Genomic DNA, 17,550 nt, shown 5'->3' on the forward strand with positions numbered 1-17,550 from the left:
CAAAACGTACAAAAATATAATGTACCAAACTCAGCTAGTAGCCTATGCTTTAATAAAAAGTGACTCACTAGTTTCGTCTTACCTTCCATTTTTATTAGAAAGCAATGTTATTTTTGCTTTGTTACTATGGCTGATGGCATTTTAAAATAAGGCGCCTAACGGCTACACTATAATTTCAGTATGCATGTTATAATATAGTGGTATGTTATATATATTTATCACTAACTGAATAAGACCTGCCTGTCGGCCATAGCGGTAGAATTATCACTCCGATGGTAATCCTATCATGACTCGTAATAAATTTGATTAATGCAGAGTCGAGAGAGCTTCTGCTAATTGGGAAGGCTTTAATGAAAACAAAGCTCGCGCTACCTTAAAGTTACAAGTTCTCTGCTTTAGACTAATACCTTATAAAACAGAATAAACTAATAAATACCTCTCGATTAAGAAGCAAATAGTGACGATTAGATAACTTTTATATATATATATATATTATTTTATAGTTTAAATACATTTGTTGTGATTTGTTAAATAAAGTATCTGTATCTTTTGCTCTACTGTTGTTATGTATATGTATATGCGCTCAAATGTGCCCAAGGGATTTTCTATAAGTTGATATTATTTGTAATAGTTTTCTTTCTTTAGATATATCCTATATATATTTTATCAACAATTTATTACTATTGAATTTCTAAGGGCTTCCATGGCTTACTTTTAGTGCTTGATATGACTTATTTTTTTCGGAACGGTTTTCACGCAAAATTGAGCAATCTAGCCAATTTCGGCCTGCTATTTCGTGCTCGTGGTTCTTTGCTGAATAGAAGTGTTAGATATTTACGGTCTATATTGTGTAGTGGGCCTATTATTTTCCCTATTCTATTTTTTTTTTTCTAGAATAAACCACCATAATGGAATCGTATCATTTTAGGCAAAGTTCAACAAATTATTTTTAAAATCGATCAAAAAAATGTAGTATGATGATTGTTTTATGCTTAGAAAAAATATGGATTTTTTGCCTCCTGCCTTGAGCTTCGGCTTGTTTTCGTAGCAATTATGCAGGATATAATGTGTATGAACTCTCACGGAGACAACTTGATAATTCAGTAATTTTTATTTAGCACAGTCTGATGTGAATATCGTGCGTAGACAATGTGCTTGATTTGCATAATACACAATCGACAATGTATCTGTTGTGCTCCTGATTCGTTTATGGGCTCAGTCATTAGATTTACCTAATTTCGTTCACACCTGTTGTGCTTTGGTCCTAATTTTGGCCACCGTTTTCGTTTGCACAAAAGGTGGAATGTTCGACGACCTCGAAAACGTCTCACCTATTTCTATTATTATGTTCTGAATAATAGCTGAGTAAAATTTAGTAAACGTATTCGTAAAGGAAGCAGTTGTACAGAAGCAGAACGTAACAGATCGGAGAGTTTCGTGTATTAAAAGTACTGCGTTGAACTTACTGCAGATGGCCCCGTCCAGCTGTGTTTTGCCGTCGTAGACCGGCTTGCTAGCGTGGTGGTTCTATCTTCCTCAAGTCTCTGTACGTGTAATCACCGCATCAATACGGCCGTTGTCCAGTGTGTATATTGTTAATGATGCATCATTTGTTGTTGAAATTTTGCCGACTATGAAACCGCTCGCCTACTTCAATAAGCAGATCGAACTGTATGATCACTGCGACACTCATAGAGGTTCGGCTTGACCCAGTTGTTTGGGGTATGGCGGCTATTAACAATTTCTTCTTGTGCTATTCATCATTGTACTTCAACACTTCAACGTGTGTCAAAACTACTTTTCTACAATGTCCAACAGAAGCATTGGTTGAATCAACGCAAAAGGAAGTAGTGATGGAAAAGACCTGACCTTCTGATTGCAATCCCCTAGCAATAAAAATAAGGATTTTTTTCTCAATCAAAGAGAGGCTATAGATAGCAAGGTGGTGGACGATTTTAAGAAATAGCAAAATAAACCAAGGTAACTGTACTCGAAGCTTTTATGATAATTTCTTTGTAAAAGACGATAGTGCTCTACAGTGCCACCACAACGACCATAAACAGTCGTATAGCTTGCCAACCTCAATGAATTACCTATTTACGCATAAGCAGGATTTATGCAATCATAAAGGACATCAGCGGTTTTTTCTGGCAGATTTTTGTTAAAATATATTGGAAATACTACGAACTAAATAAGAAGAAAGGAATACGGTGTTTCATCAAAAAAAAAAAAGAAAATTACCCTTTTAGTCACACGAACGGAGGACGTAGGTCTAGCGTTTGATTATATGTAGGATTTTTCCTGGTTAATTAGTTTATTCGTTCCACCATGACCAACAGGACAGAAACATTCTTTGCAAACTTGGGTAGCACGATGTAGGGTTACTTTGTTTTTTAACATCGATGGGGCTGTGCGGCGTCTGTCAAAGGTTTTACAACTAATTTGGTTGGTCGCTGTATGTTGTTTTTGCAGTAACACGCTAGTTAGTACGAGCTAAAGTTTAGAAGCTACTTTAGACTGTAGATCTTTCGATATAGGTTAAGGCGGTTTATACTACTATTACAGAGTTTACATTACAGAGAGAGACAGAGTTGAAACAGAGTATACTGACAAAATACTGTTTAATGTGTTTGGTGTTATCTTACATTTAGTTTTGTGGTGCCGATAAAAGCGTTCAAAGTAGGTGAGCATATATAGGTTACTCTCCAATCCTCTTTTATGCTTCACTCCGAACCCATTCGAAGTTTTTTTTTATAGTGGAAAAAAGGCGTATTATGTTCCGTCGGATCATCGGACTGGGGTCACCTCGATCAGGTTCCCTGCCGTACCACACGCCAATGACGCACACCGTACGGAATCTTATGTGTGAAAATAAAAGAACTTGTGTTCTTGTTTCAAGAACCCCACGATTTCTTTTATATGCAGTTCGGTATTGCAGGAGTAGCACTAGTTACTTCCTATTTTCGGATTCGAGATAAAGCCAACGACGAAAAGACGCCATACTATGCGTTTTTTTTTTTGCTTCATTATTATCAGACAGGTCTGGGCTGAAGTTTTCTTTTTGTTGGTTATTCAGGACTGTTATGTTCTTTAATATAATCCAGTTTAAACCTTAAGCTCGCTTTTTTATCTGAGGATATTTCTCCAACTGAATATGAATACAATGAAAGATGTAGTATTTATTATAGGATTCGTGTAAGTTAGATACCAATCATTTTCCACTTTAAAAACCTTATCCATTGCTCCATGTTCGACTAAAGCCAATCATTCCGCTCAAGATTCATTTATTTAAGTTATAAGTTCCTTTTCTATCCAGCCTGGTCTAAGCACACCTCTGTGATAGTGCAATAATTTTGTTCCTCGATTAGACGTTCAGATGATCGGCACCTTATTGTGAAGCTTAGGTTACGGCTATCACCTTATCGTGATCGACTTTGTTCTATTTATAGTGCCGCTAGCTATTTTTTAGGGCCTTTCGTGCATACACAGAGCTGCCCTAGAATCAATTGTTCGTAACTAACCTTGAAATACTCAAGCTTAACTTATTCGTACAATAGATTTACAATAGATAGAAGCGGTACAGCTTTCCCCCGTGGTAACTTAAAGGGTAACGCATTTGGCTGCCGATCTTAGGGACTCGTTGTAATCAAGGTCCGTACCCAGGCACAGACAGGCATTTCGTGTTGGAAAGCGGCCTCCTGGTGGAACTATACCTAATGCTATGTTCACTGTAGATCTTTCACCATGGGTTTAACGAGCATACAAAAGTTATATAATACATATCCTCTACGCACGTTTAACTAAAGTGCAATAGCTTTGCGTATCGGGATATTTACGTGTTTCATCTATTTCACGCTGTCTATCCTACGTGTACTGAATTCTCAATACATTTTCAAAATTTTTCTAAATTAAGATTTTTTAATATATTTTCTTTTGTTATTCTTAGTTTTTGTTGGGAATCCTGCATGAGTTGTACGTGAAATTATTATCGTTAGGGCTGTAAATGGTTAAAGGTAAGTTATTAAGGAAAAAAATAATTTAATAGAAAAAACGAATATTTATCGCTGCCATTTTGAAGGATCGCAACACCGACTTTACGTATAATAGGGATTTTTTTGGTTGTCAGCATTTGATACCGGTCAACATGGCCGTAATAATTCATCTTATTGAAGCCACTTTGAACTATATTTTTAACATAGATGTGGTCACTTCTGCCATAAAGTTCTTAAAGTTTGATCTTTAGCAGTTTCCAAACCGGACTGGTCTGTTCTTTCGATATTTCGTTAGTATTTTCGTTGTCGAGAACTTCTAGATGACTAAGTGCATGCTCGTCTCAGAGATTTGTCTTTGTTGTATGGTAGCAATATTGATGTCAGTTAATATTGCAGTTAAGACAGTTACTTCGCGCCTTATCTAGCAACTTGGGTTCGCGTACGGCATTGAGCAAAATATGACCAGGTTTTTGTTTCTACGAGATGAGTGTTAGTATTAGTCGCGTCGATGGACATATACGCCTAAGATTTTTCGAAAACTGAAACAAATAGATCTTGTTTATAGTTTAGTTACTTACGTAAAATGTAAAAGTTCGATTACGTTCTACGCTATTATTATTTAATTCAATCGTTCGTGTAAGCGAAACCATTTTTGGACGTTCTTGTAAATGCGAACGCAACGATTTGCTTTTCAAGCTTCGATATACGTCCATATTTCATTCTGTCTAACCTGTGTCTGGAACTCATGGATACGAGTAAGTCTTGTGAGGCAATTCATGACCGTTTCTAACTTGTAGCATTCAATTGTACCGTTTCGATGTAAAACTGTGATATTTTCATGTAAGTTCACAACAGCCAAGTGCATAAACAAATATAGAGGCCTACAAATAAAACAGTTTTGCGATAATCATAAAATTCCAATTATATAACGCTAGTCGATATTCAGAGAGTGCCTAATCTTCAGACGTTTACACGAAACAAAAAAAAAAGTGATTTAACTACTGGAAACTGTTTGCGTTTATTAAACTTTAAAATAAGATAGAGCACTAACTCTAAAAGAGGATCAACGAAAAATGGAATCGGCATCGATTGGTTTTAGCTTTAAGCTTAAGCTGTATTTTGTTAGTTAGCCTGACTCGTTCTTTCTATATTTTTCTTTTCGATGACATACGGCGTTTTAATTACAGCTTCTAGGCCCAACTGAAGATGTCTGTTGGCTCCGTCCGACACTAAATTCATTCGTCAGCTTATTGATACATTCACATTGAGTTAATAGGACCGCTTTTGTCACGTTCGGGCTGAAAAACAGAGAGCAAATGAAATACAATGAAGCATCGATAGCATATTTCTAGGGGAATGAAGCCCACCTTGGCAGTTATGACATCTTCGAGACTGCCACACATCCAGTTACACACAGAAACGTTATGAAATTGAGCGCATTTGTCGTCGTCGTCGTCGTTTAATTACAACTAATGTTTACACAACGGTGAGGCCTGCTCCACCGTTCTCGAAATACACGCCACGGTCCGATAGAATAAAAAACTGGGACCGTTTTCTGTCCTGTTTTGAGGACAGCGGATTCACTAGTGCAGTGCCATATTGTGTCCTAGTAAACCAGCGTAGTAATGTTCGACTATTTTCTACAGGAACTATCAATATATTCGCTCTATTTTGAATCTCGTACTGCGTCGATCCCGACTAAACGCAATGGTGGTGTTGGTAAGCCAGCTATGCATGAGAAAAAAAATCGAAGAGGCCATCACAGAAGAAAATAAGCAACAAGAGAGAATTTTCTATATTCGCAAGAGGACCCCGCCGTTAAAACTGCATTGAAAGCATTGGGGATCTCTCAGTAAGAACTTGCAGGTAGCTTTTATCTATTATCGTAACGTCGAACCGTTCCTCCGCGGAAAGGACCCGAGGTGCGGCTCTGTAGCAGCTGCATAAGCTGCGTCCATTCGCGGAACCAAGCTTGACGTTGACCAAATCATTCACTGGGCCCGTAATCACGGTATCACCAAATCTGGAGAGATATTTGGTACACAGAACTTAATAATAGTCTGTGATCAGTTCATGCGTGCGTCCTCGGCCGTAATGAAGTTTCCAGACCAACGCTCGATGATTGGCGAATTTTTACAAGGTTAATGTCTTTCATAGCACGCTGCCGTTGGGAACGGCCGACCGGCGAATCACAATGACCACCATGAGCATTGGGCTTTTATATTTGGCGTGGTGTTGATGTGTCCTTTCAGGCCGTACTCGTTGATGACCTTGAGAAAAAAGTGTCGTCGAAACAGCGGGTCTATTGGTGTGAGTTTGATTTCTATTCGTCACAGCTGGGCGACAGGGACGACTTCGTATTGGCACAGCACGGATGGTTCACGGAACTGAATGTGTGTCCTTTGCAAAAACTTGTGGAGAGCTGCATGCAATTAAAGGAAGTTGATCCATTAAGAACAGCTCACCTGCTTGTTCCCACAGAAGGCATAACGCATACGCTTCGAGGCAGCGTGTTAAGATTAGATCTGTCATTAAAAGTAGGTAAGTTGCTATCGTGGCTATATGCTTTCGAAACTGTTATCGAAATGATGATATTACGTTCCGTCGTTCAATTAAGAAACAATAACGCACCAAAGGTATCAGGCAAAAGGTCGTTTAGTTGCTCTTACCGCCTGTAAATGGATCCATGATGATTATCTTACAGAAAAAAAATATACGGTTTAAATAATCTGAGGTATTCGGTATAACTTGCCTGAAATGATACAAAAATTTCAATGGTAAAATATATGTGCTTACAACGTTAGTTGGTGCCGATATTTACTAATAGTGAAATTAAATAGCATATTGTAGGTGGAAATCAGATAGCAGCTGATTGCAGAGATCCTTTTGCTAGCATTGGAAATATCTATTTTATCATTATAATTCTCGATAGGATGAAAATTTTGCTTTCAGTATCGGCTTAGAAGGCCTAGGATATTTTTACTGCTAAAGGTTTATCTCAACATTGTACACCGTATTTCAACATAACCAACGTGCTACCCTTTATGTGAATTTTATGAGAAATTAAGCAAAGTAAATGATATTGAAAGAACAACATTGTATACTTTATTTAAATAGAAATAGGTACATAACCGTCCTGTGGATTTTTCTAGATTCAATATTGAACCTTATTACGGTACATGAGTCGCATTTTTAATGCTACCTGGCTATTTTTAATACGCTATTAATATAGAATGCTTGTCATTCTCGTACTGTCACTATCATTTTTCTTTGTTGCGCAGAATGGGACCAATCGTGACTATGTAACTAAACGATCTGGGGTCAACATCTTGTGTCTGTCAAACTTGAAACACTGCTCGACGCTGCGGAATGTCTGTATGCCTGAGACTTGGGACCAAGTTGGTTTTACTGGAACGCTATTAGTGTTTGAGTAGGGCTTGACTTTTTCGTAATTCAGGCCTGTCCTGACAACGTTACATGCGATTATCTCGGTATACAAGGTCCGCGCATTAAAAGGACACACTGAAGAGCTACCTAATATCCAAAACAAACAATCACTCCATTCAGCAATGTAGGTTAGTTTTCCATTTATGATGTATAATAAACTTGAATTGACAGTTCCGCAAAGATCTCCACATCCGATGTTAGGAAATAATTTTTCTTTCTAGGTCATATCTTTATACACTGCTAGTTAATAGAAACCCGAATCCATTTAAAGGTGTCTAAAGCCTAACACCGTGGTATGTCTTAGTCAGAATTATACCTCCGTTCTTGGCAAGATCCAAAATGGAGACGCTCGAAACATCCTTTATCGGTCGCGTTGTGATTGAAGCGCTTCTGTTTCTTTTGTTGACGCATCTTGCCGTAAAACTTTTTTCCTTTCCACTCCTTGATGGAAAATATGTTGAAAGAACCCTCCTGGTGTCACAAACTGTTATTGTGATTTTATTGAAACATATATTGATGGAGTACTTTTTTTTTTTTTTTTAATCAAATAGTGTTATAATTTTATAGTACTGTCACATTGGGGCAAGATTAACGTGCTCTGTAACACTGTAGCCTACAGTAGCTTTTATACTATATAAAGCATTCTTTTATATATATAGTACGCTAGGTTTGTAAATTAGAAGAATACAGTCTAGCTTATATTGCATAGTACCATTAATTAGTACAACGATAATGCAGACTGTGTATAGTAAACAAAATATATACAGATAAATAGGTTGATAAAATAAGAAAGCAAATAATTTAGTCGCGTAATGAAACATAGCATGGCAATGATGACGTAGAAACGAATGATGGAACTCAACGAAGAGTAGGAGAAAACGGGCAGCGCTTCATGAAGTCGCTAAGAAACAGTACTATATTATTACTATTTATCAAAGGTTCTATTCTGTTCTAGTATAATGTCAATACATGAAAAAAAAATAGCATTCATCTGAAGTCCTACAAAAGTTGACTTAAGGCAACTTCGATAAATCGGATAAGATTACCAGTTCTTTCTTACAATAATAATAATATATAAAAGTATATTAATAAAGTAAAAATATATAATAAAGGTAATTCTTGTACCGGCGTAATAGTAGCTTCTGGGGTCTTATTGGTCGTTGCCAGTCTACTAGCATCATGATACGCATCGATTTCTCGGCGCGACCACAGTATGGCGCCCCATTACAAGACGTTCTATTTTCTCAATGCTTATTTTGTACCTTGAAATAAAGTGCTGCAAAATGAAGTACACTATTCAGCCTAGTCCTTTTTCGTCAAACCAACCAACCCAAAAATCAGAGAGGGTTTTGGCAAATGAATAAGTATGCACAAGTCTAACTCGTTTCAGATTTAAGGCATGTCTTAAGCTCTAGGCCGACCCTTCCACCTCCGGAGTCTCTCCAAACAGCCCTTCCAAGGTGCGCGTCTTGGGCCTTAGAGCCGTACAACAGAAAAGTATATTTTCGGTCGTAAAAACGCACAGGGTTTTTAGTACATCCAGCTTTTCTACACTTGACAATTGCAATATTTTTCGACACCAAAAAAAATGAGTTTATGAAAAGCAATAATTACAATAATCGTGGGTCATCAATTCGACCCCTGAGGAGACGACATAGCTAAAAGTGATGGCTTGACTTTTCGATAGTTATATGAAGTGCTTCTTACGTTTACTTCTATTTGAAACCGCTGTTGACAGCAAATAGGACATAAAACTCCGATGATGTTATTCTTGTTGTCTGTTCGTTCGTACAAGGGCCTTCGATTACGTATGTATCATTCTGAGATCGCTTAGGAATATTCATTGAGAGATAGTTATCAGAAGTTTACATACAACTAGAGATGATTGCTTTCGAAACTTTTTTACATGAAAAAAGTTCAGTGATGTTACTTAATCCTTAAAGTGATGCGCTATGCTTCAAAATATTGCACGGCCTCCAGACAAAGTGAAGCAGGATGTAAGTTAAACGCTTCAAGTAAAAAAAAAAATTGATACGAAGAGGTTGAAAGACATTTGAATAATTGTTCAATTTATGTACAATAACCTACCATAGGACGAAGAAGATGTTACGCTGATGTATTGAACGACATTATGTATTATTAATGTAAATCCAAGTAGTACCGTAACTTCATGGCATACCACACAAAAGTTGTTTAGATTCTCTACCACATGTTCATTTATATACCTCAGAAAATTTAGCTTTTCACGTTGAAAGCTGGATCACTGGGGCATCTGCATCGAGTCTGCTAGTCTTCGATAAGGGCAAATCGTAACGCCGAAGTCTTTGAGCAATTCGTAAGGTGAGTTTACCTTGTAAGCAATTTCTGGAGACTGGACTATAGCATGCTAATAAAGCATCTAAACAAAATATCGATGAGGTACTATCCTAGAGATTTACTGCTGTTCTATGAGCCAACCTTTATTTAGTAACCTAGATGACAGCTCTTGTACCTTGTTAGCTAAACTGATGGTTTCACTAAGTTTCGATGCGGATGAGAATCAATAGAAGATAAACGTTACCCCATAATGTACAACATATCGCCAATTTCCCGTTCATAGTGTTATGGGTACTGCTTATCTAGGCGTGACAAACAAAGGACAAAACAAGATGCCTATAGAGCCATCTACCTTAATCCGTTCGAATTCATCTAGAAGCATAATGAAATTTCAACATTCAACGCTTAAATCAAGTTTCTATCCGTGTATTTATTCGTGCTAAGCAACACTTGTTACCCTTCGGCAACTTCCCGTGAGCTTTGACGGACAAATAAAGTTGACAGAGATTGTACTGCTAGCTATTAAAAGGAGTGATAGGAACCAAGTTCACCAAACGGTTTTTCATGTTAACTTCTTTTTCGGTAGTAAGGAACTAACTTTTAAGCCGTTGCGCGTTACGACAAGCATTGCCTTTAACGAAAACGTTGTTGACGGAAACCTCAGTTAGCGCTAAATTAGCCTTGTTTCTAGCTGTATCTACCACTGCCTCAGCTTCGACCAACTTTAACAGGAGAGGGATTTTATCTGACCCGCTAAGGTGAGTCATTCTAAAACTTTAGTATCTTGAGAGATATTGTCTAGTACTGCGATGTCAACTTTTCTGTGAGTCATACTGCGCCTCCGCTACTACCGATGTAGTAGACAAACGAAGTTACCTCCCTTATCTTCCAATGGAACTCCAGTAACATCCATGGCTCCATTTTGGGCGAAGGTCAGAATGTGCGTCAGATCTGGCGTGGCTTTTGATTTGGTAAACCGGTGGATCTGACATCTGTATGAAATCAACCGATCGCGTTAATGTCTGCCGCTTGAATGTTCTAAAAAGGAACTTCTATATGGACCACAGCAGGGAGAATCGGTCAATGATTTCTGCGTATTCTTTCTTTATTCGTCTACTTAATTCTCAGGAATATTTTACTTGGGATCGGTGAGCTTCGGACGATTATTACTCAGTTAAACGCAAAATGAGCAGAAATAATAGCTAAGAACTAATTTACTTCTAGAATTCACTAAACACCATATCTGGCTGGAAACCAGGTGAGTAACGTAATGTGGCTTAAGCTATATATTCAATATGCACATTTAGAATGACTCGGCCGAAACTCCGTATGTAAGAATTTCCAGACGTGCCATTGTTTTTATGTTTCGAGTCTTTCATCCGGTATCGCTGCTGGGCGTTCTGTCCATACGGCCGGGTTTCACGTATCTCTATGCCTGGGGTCGAAACTATACCACAACTTGTCTTCAGAATTAGCAGGTAGATAGATACGACCCACTAAGCTATTGCGGGGGCTAACTATTTCGCAGCACGGTGCCGGAACTTAAACTACTCAAATCATAATAACTGAAAATCGGGCTCAGAAAACCACATTCGAAACAGATTCCGTACAGGTAGACCGTTGTGAACCGTCCATGATGTTTAGAAGTTATAAATTTAAGGTCTTCGCTTCTTTTTTATCAAAAAGAATTTTCGAGCCTTAGTGTTAACAACAATGCGTCGACGACAAAAAGATATGATATTCTTGTAGCGCCATGGGTGTCGACCTCAATGCATTCAATTCGATAGTAACTTATTGTCCGTGCAACATCGGGGTAAACCTGGTACGGTTGCGCTTGGGAAGAGAGAGAAGCATCGGAAATCGGCTATCAGTTAGAAGAAGGCCTGAGAATATCACACGTGAGAGTGCGTGAAATCAGTGGATATTCCCCAGCAGATGTCTCTCAGGTACTTTTTACTAATAAAATTCAACTCTTGCGGACTTACCTGGTGAACAGGATGGCTTATTCAGATCGACTCCTTTTCGTTCGTGCTTGAACGCACCCTGAACGCTTTTGTGTCCTCTAGAACCTCTAAGACCGCTCGCAAGTGATACACGTCGTGGCTTCTCTTAGGCTGCTCATCTGAACCCTCTCTTCTACTTGATTCTTCTGTGCCATATGCTATGAAATCATTTAAAAGACGAGCCGAAACACATCAGTGACTCATTCCTTCAGAGCTCAGAAGCCAACCATCGAGCTGATCGAATTTTTTGCAGTAGCCACACGCAAGCATAACCAGTCAACATTCAAATACTTTCCCTAGAGTCTCTGCATGTAGGGTTTGAATTTTACCTCTGTTATTCTGGTTGTGTGACGTGACCGTAAGATACGCCGTTATCAGTGAGTCGTTTTGGAAATTAGTCACGATATACGATGTACGGAATCGATATGATTGTACAAGAATGGCAATCCAACACGGTCAACGAGGCCGAGGTAAGTCGAACTCGTTCCAAGCGGCCGACGACACTTAATCTTAGCTCGGATGATCTCAATAACAACAGCAGTCGAGCGAAGCGGCTTAAAAACCAACTCGCTGTAACCATACTGCCATCGCCTGAATTTGAGCGTCTTGTTTTAGCCTCACCCGAGTTCGAACACTTTCTTAAAGGTGCCTTAGGGGTCATCTCGCCCGTGGAGTCGACACTGGTCACGTCCGAAGCTTGTGCATCACACGAAGCCACTGATGAACAGAAACAATTTGTTAAAGGATTTGAAGAAGCCTTAGAACAGTGCAAGAGACGACACGTTCGCGATATGGTACCAGCTCAAATGTCCGCATTGAACGTACCTTCTACAAGTGCAACAACATTGGCAACGCTTACTGCCACCGCCAGACAGGAATCTGTCGCTATTCAACACACGAGAAATGCAGCGCCATCACAACTATCAGCCGAACCGCATAACCTGGACAAGCTAGATTCGAGCCTGAAGTCAGCGGCCAACTCAACGATGAACAATACTGACCTGTCGCTAATAGCAGAGAACGATTTGACCGAAGAAGCTAAACTTCAGCGTAAACGCCTTCGAAACCGGCTTGCTGCTTCAAAGTGCCGCAAAAAGAAATTAGAACGGATTTTCTTGCTCGAGCAGGAGGTACACGCTCTAAAGATCGAAAAGAGTGAGTATTTAAACAAGATCAACATTCTGGGCGATGAAATAACCCAGTTGCGGCAAAAACTCGCAATGCATAACCAAAACAATCGTTATACTGAGCTTTAACGAGAGGGTCGTTAAAGGTTAGAGCCTTGCTCGTGACAAACTAGATGAAACGACGAGGCATTATCACCGTGTTTCATCCTACCTATTGGAAGAACTTTAACTTGTTTTGTAGCATAGCAGTACTGTACAGAATTGTATTAAAGCTGATAAATCAATTTTCTCTTTGAGTGCAATCAAAGTTACGTTTAGTTTATTTTTTATGGGTGTCCTCTAATCGGTCAGGTTCATAAGCCTTAGGAGATTTACTTTGGACTGCGCGATAGCGAAAGTCACCGCTGCTAAAGGCGCTGAAAGCCATTGACATGCGCTGTGGGGCAAAATGCAGACAATGACATAGATAAAGGCACTGTGAACAGGGCATAAAATCGTTCCCTTCTGCGTACATAAGCATTGCTGCCGGTATACCTAGTGCTCTTTATAAGAAAGATGTATAGATTAATGGATAGGGATAGAATTTGTTATCTTTCAAACAACACGTGGAGTCTCTGTAGTAGACGCAAAATATACCGCCTTGAGATGATCCCTCGGCTGACATTTCAGCCTAGCCTCACGTCAACGGTAGAACTTAGTAAGCAATCAATCAAGTTCACAGACGATACGAACGACGAACTTTGAACGATGAATTGTTGAGAACAATTCTTTTTAGGAACTTTTTAGAAAACTTTCCGTTTAGAACAATAAATTTTAACATGGAAGATAGATAACACAACTTATACGACTGTATTTATTGAAGCGGGCTATAAATAAATACTAACTAATATTTTGTTAATTATTGCCATGTTTGATCTAGCAATAAACTAAATATTACAATTTCTATTTCCAGTACGAGGTGTATACATACATGCTTGAACAAAGTACATCTACTAAAGCACTATCAGTGCTACGTTCGCAATAGAACATATAGCAAATATACTATATATATATATATATATTGTTTTAATTATATCGGCCTTAAAGATTGTGGGTGGGAATATACAATCGATTTAATTCGTCTCGATGGTAACACTTTAAGATTAAGAAAAGCTCTGCCGAGGAGCACATTTGGTAGAGAGTTAGACTTCGTGCAGGTCACTGGCAAATTACGCCAGCCGTGCCCGAGACTCAAACCGTGCTGACGTCTGAATAGCCGCTTCTTCATTGTTGGAAAAATTCTAACGTTTGATAAGTTTCTCGTAGACGAGACCTAGGACGCTGCAGCCTTTTCGACAAGGTCGTCGCCATGTGGATTCGAATTTCGTCGCACGGTTTAAACAATTATATCTTAAAAACCTCCTAAAATGAGCTTCTGTTAGGTGCGGCACTGAGTGCTGAGAGTGAAATGCCAAAATAAACACAGATAGTGGAAATAAGCTTGTGTTTATTACGGTTTCCCTTACCGCAAACGCCGCATTCAATGCAAGCCTTCGAATTCTAGAGCAAAATGTATGCGAAGTACATTACCTTTACGATGAAGAGATACCATACGAATGGAAAAACACGAAGGACAAGTACAGTCGATCGAGGCGGCTCTATTTCATTGGTATTTACTACAGCAACGTCTACCCGTTAACTAAGTAGCAGGAAGATTACCGGTGGGCTTCTTTGTTGTGATAAACATGACTTATCTAACCTGCAAGGCACTGCGAGCAGTGCTAGCTTTCATAAGAGAACTATTAACTAACACTGGTTCGTCCGCCTGTTTTCACCGATAATTTTTGACGACAAGAGAGTTTGCTCTTGGTCGTATCAGGTTTTTGTCGGACCGGCCCAGGCGAGACGTTCTAAAACATTACTTTCTAGGACATTTAGCATCACGGTATTGACACTTTTATCGGTTGATTCAACGTTTGGTACTTACCTATGATTCGAGGCAACAAGCAAACGTTGCGTTTTCAACGAAACTCAAAAGGTCCACATGGTCCTGTTTGGGCAGAGCTTCTGCGATGCGTCAGGCTTCCTGTGCCTTTTAGTCTGATGAAAAGTTTTTTCGGCACCTCTATAGGGCGAAGTCAGAGAATCGCATTAGCCTCCGCCACCTTCGAGTCCTTCTACATAATAAGCTATCGCAAAAAGGGCCCGACCGAAGTCTCGGTGAACTATTCCTCTATAATATTGTTGTGAACTACTATGCAAAGACCTCACATAGTATTTAAATCGATTGCTACATAGCTAAAGTGTCAAACACTTTAAAATGTGTAAAAAGGTGCACAAAGTTTGAAGAGACGTATCCCTAGAGCGTATTTTGAGGCGTTTAATCGGTGACGAATTTTTCACTCCATAGCGGTTGTTGATGCAAAATTTTATGTGTAGAAAAAATGGCTTTCATTTCTCTTTTGCAGAGGCGATAAAGTAGACCATCGATTTAAGGCCAAAAAAAGGAAGTGTTTAGTTTCTTTGATGCTTTGCTCGGCGCGAACGCATTCGATAATAACTACTATTTGCTCAAATTTAGAAAAGAACGCATTGTGTTTCATACATATATTGGGTCTGCTTGAGAGAAAATACATCACTACAGTGTTGTGATTACGATCACATTTACAAGCTCTATCTCTAAAGAGACACCAACATATTTACACATAAGGTAAGCAAAAAACCGAAATGAGTTTTTGCAATAACGTCTGAATTTCCTTTGTGCCCCTATTACTCTGCAAATTTGATCGGTAAAATTACAAGCCCTATCACTAAAGAACTCGCTGAAAAACGCGTTTTCCGCTGGGAAAATTCCAGTCTCAGCTTCGTTGTTGATATCGGGAATTTCGTGGGTGGGAAACGGCCTCCGGCCATTTCAGCGCGTTATACCATCATGAAGAACACACAGCCGAGACTTGGTAGACCCAACAAAAAGGCTCAGCTCAAAGACATAAGAGTTGCAACGTGAAGAAAAACACTTAGCAATGACGATAATAATAATAATAATAATAATAATATTTTTTATTTACATAGAAATAAATTATCTATACTTTTGCCCAAACGAACGTTGGTTGTTGAGCGTTTTTCTGCATTGTCTGCTCAGTTTTTTCGGTAACGCTCCTGGCGCGCTACGCTTTACAGCTGCTCAAAAACAAGTCGCACATAACTCGCTTGACATGCGGTTTACTCTGGTAAGCTATGTGACAGTGGTTTTGATGAGGAAGAAGCCGATTGTAGAGCGCCTTTCTGTCCCACCATACAAACCGTGACGTTCGCAAAGATGAGCCCTTTTTGTTAGATTTGGTAAGGTAAAGCTATCGCGGCAGTGAAAGTCAATTTCGAAGATCGGGCTTATCGGCCAGGGTCAGGACGGATGAATAAAGTTCGGATGTTTAATGCCTCGAGCAATCTATCTAATCTAAGCACTTCTCTCCTCATGGCTCTTCCTGATTCCTTCCATAGATAACCCACTCGGGTCATCTTCATTACGTTGAATACAACCGCCGTGAGGTTCATCGAGATGCGTTTTAGGATACGGATTGTGTGCGTCTCGCGCGTTTACTAAAATTAGCTGTAATAGACCGTCTGTCCATTTCGACTCGATTGTTTGCTTGGCGCAACGGGCGTTATTATTTAGCCTTTATTTCAGCGTGCTCTTAAATCTCTCTTTAAAAAAATATACGAATCGCCCTTTATTTTTTGTTGCACACAACTGCTGCAGAGGTCGCCGAAGCGCCAAAATATTTATACCGTGGACCCATCGTACCGTGCTAACAGAAAGTGCCCGTGTATATTGTAGGCTCAAGTCATAATTTCTGGCCACGCTTCCATAAGCTTTGTGAGAGCAGGGCAATTGTCGGGCCTAGTCGTTCGCGGCACCTAACATTAATAAGCTATGTATGCGATTTCCATTGTTCTTAGTACAGAATCAAAGAACATTTGCCTTGAAGAAGGCCGAAAAACATCCCGTCTCCATTAGGGAAGTCTATGAACAAATTCATCATAAACCCTTTATCAATTTTGGCTATCAACAATTTTCGTAAGCTTCTGGCTGTAAGTCCATTCCGTTAGCCGTTCCGTTAATATCTGATCGACACCTATGGATTGATGCGATCGCCATTACGCTGGACCTGCAGGATGGATTTGCATACTGGTTAGTATAATCTCCTCCACATTAGTATGACCACAATTTCCCGTTTTGTATGACCAAGGATTGTGTTAAGCTAAAATAATATAAATTTCGATATTAATTTGTTATCTAATCATTTTTAATACACTGCAGCTAGCGGCCTGGATATAGCCAAAACCTTCCGTGGTAAAGCTATTTCGATCAACGCTAGGTTTATCTATAGACAAATCGCCGACGGTTTGTAAGGCTTGTCTAGAAGCGAGTAACTGTTGAACGATGAACCAATTCGAGCACTATGTAAATTATAAATCTATTCTTCGGAAAGTTCGTAAGAGCATAGCTAATACCATAGCGTTTCAGTTTCAACAAAATAAAAATCAAATAAACAATAAAAAAAAATTGTATCAACAAACGAGAACATCGGTGTATGACATCGTTTAGTTGTTTGCCTTTAGACTAACAACAAGTTCCTATATTGGAGATATTTAGATGTTTGCCTTCTTTCTATTAATAGCTCA

General features: G+C 39.1%; 1 protein-coding gene and 1 long non-coding RNA gene across 2 annotated transcripts; one reads left to right on the forward strand and one right to left on the reverse strand.

Moving 5' to 3' along the window:
* Nucleotides 1-5,081: 5,081 nt before the first annotated feature.
* Nucleotides 5,082-11,995, reverse strand: LOC147757922 (uncharacterized). The gene is made up of 2 exons (XR_015321824.1): nt 11,741-11,995; nt 5,082-5,290 (listed from the first exon to the last, which is right to left on the reverse strand). It is a non-coding gene; the product is annotated as an uncharacterized LOC147757922 (long non-coding RNA).
* A 103-nt stretch (nt 11,996-12,098) lies between these two features.
* LOC111243751 (uncharacterized) lies at nt 12,099-13,783 on the forward strand. The gene is made up of 2 exons (XM_086980935.1): nt 12,099-12,228; nt 12,404-13,783. The coding sequence occupies exons 1-2, from the start codon at nt 12,198-12,200 to the stop codon at nt 13,012-13,014; spliced, it is 642 nt and encodes a 213-aa protein (XP_086837061.1). The 5' UTR covers nt 12,099-12,197; the 3' UTR covers nt 13,015-13,783.
* The last annotated feature ends 3,767 nt before the right edge of the window (nt 13,784-17,550 follow it).

Source organism: Varroa destructor, unplaced genomic scaffold (assembly GCF_002443255.2).
Source record: "Varroa destructor unplaced genomic scaffold, Vdes_3.0 BEIS01000002.1, whole genome shotgun sequence".
NCBI classification, from domain to species: domain Eukaryota; kingdom Metazoa; phylum Arthropoda; class Arachnida; order Mesostigmata; family Varroidae; genus Varroa; species Varroa destructor.

Bases quoted from the DNA above. Each gene is read 5' to 3' on its own strand.
- LOC111243751 (XM_086980935.1), top strand. From the start codon at position 12,198: ATGGCAATCCAACACGGTCAACGAGGCCGAG. The intron at 12,229-12,403 runs GTAAGTCGAACT...ACTTTCTTAAAG, and splicing joins ACACGGTCAACGAGGCCGAG to GTGCCTTAGGGGTCATCTCG.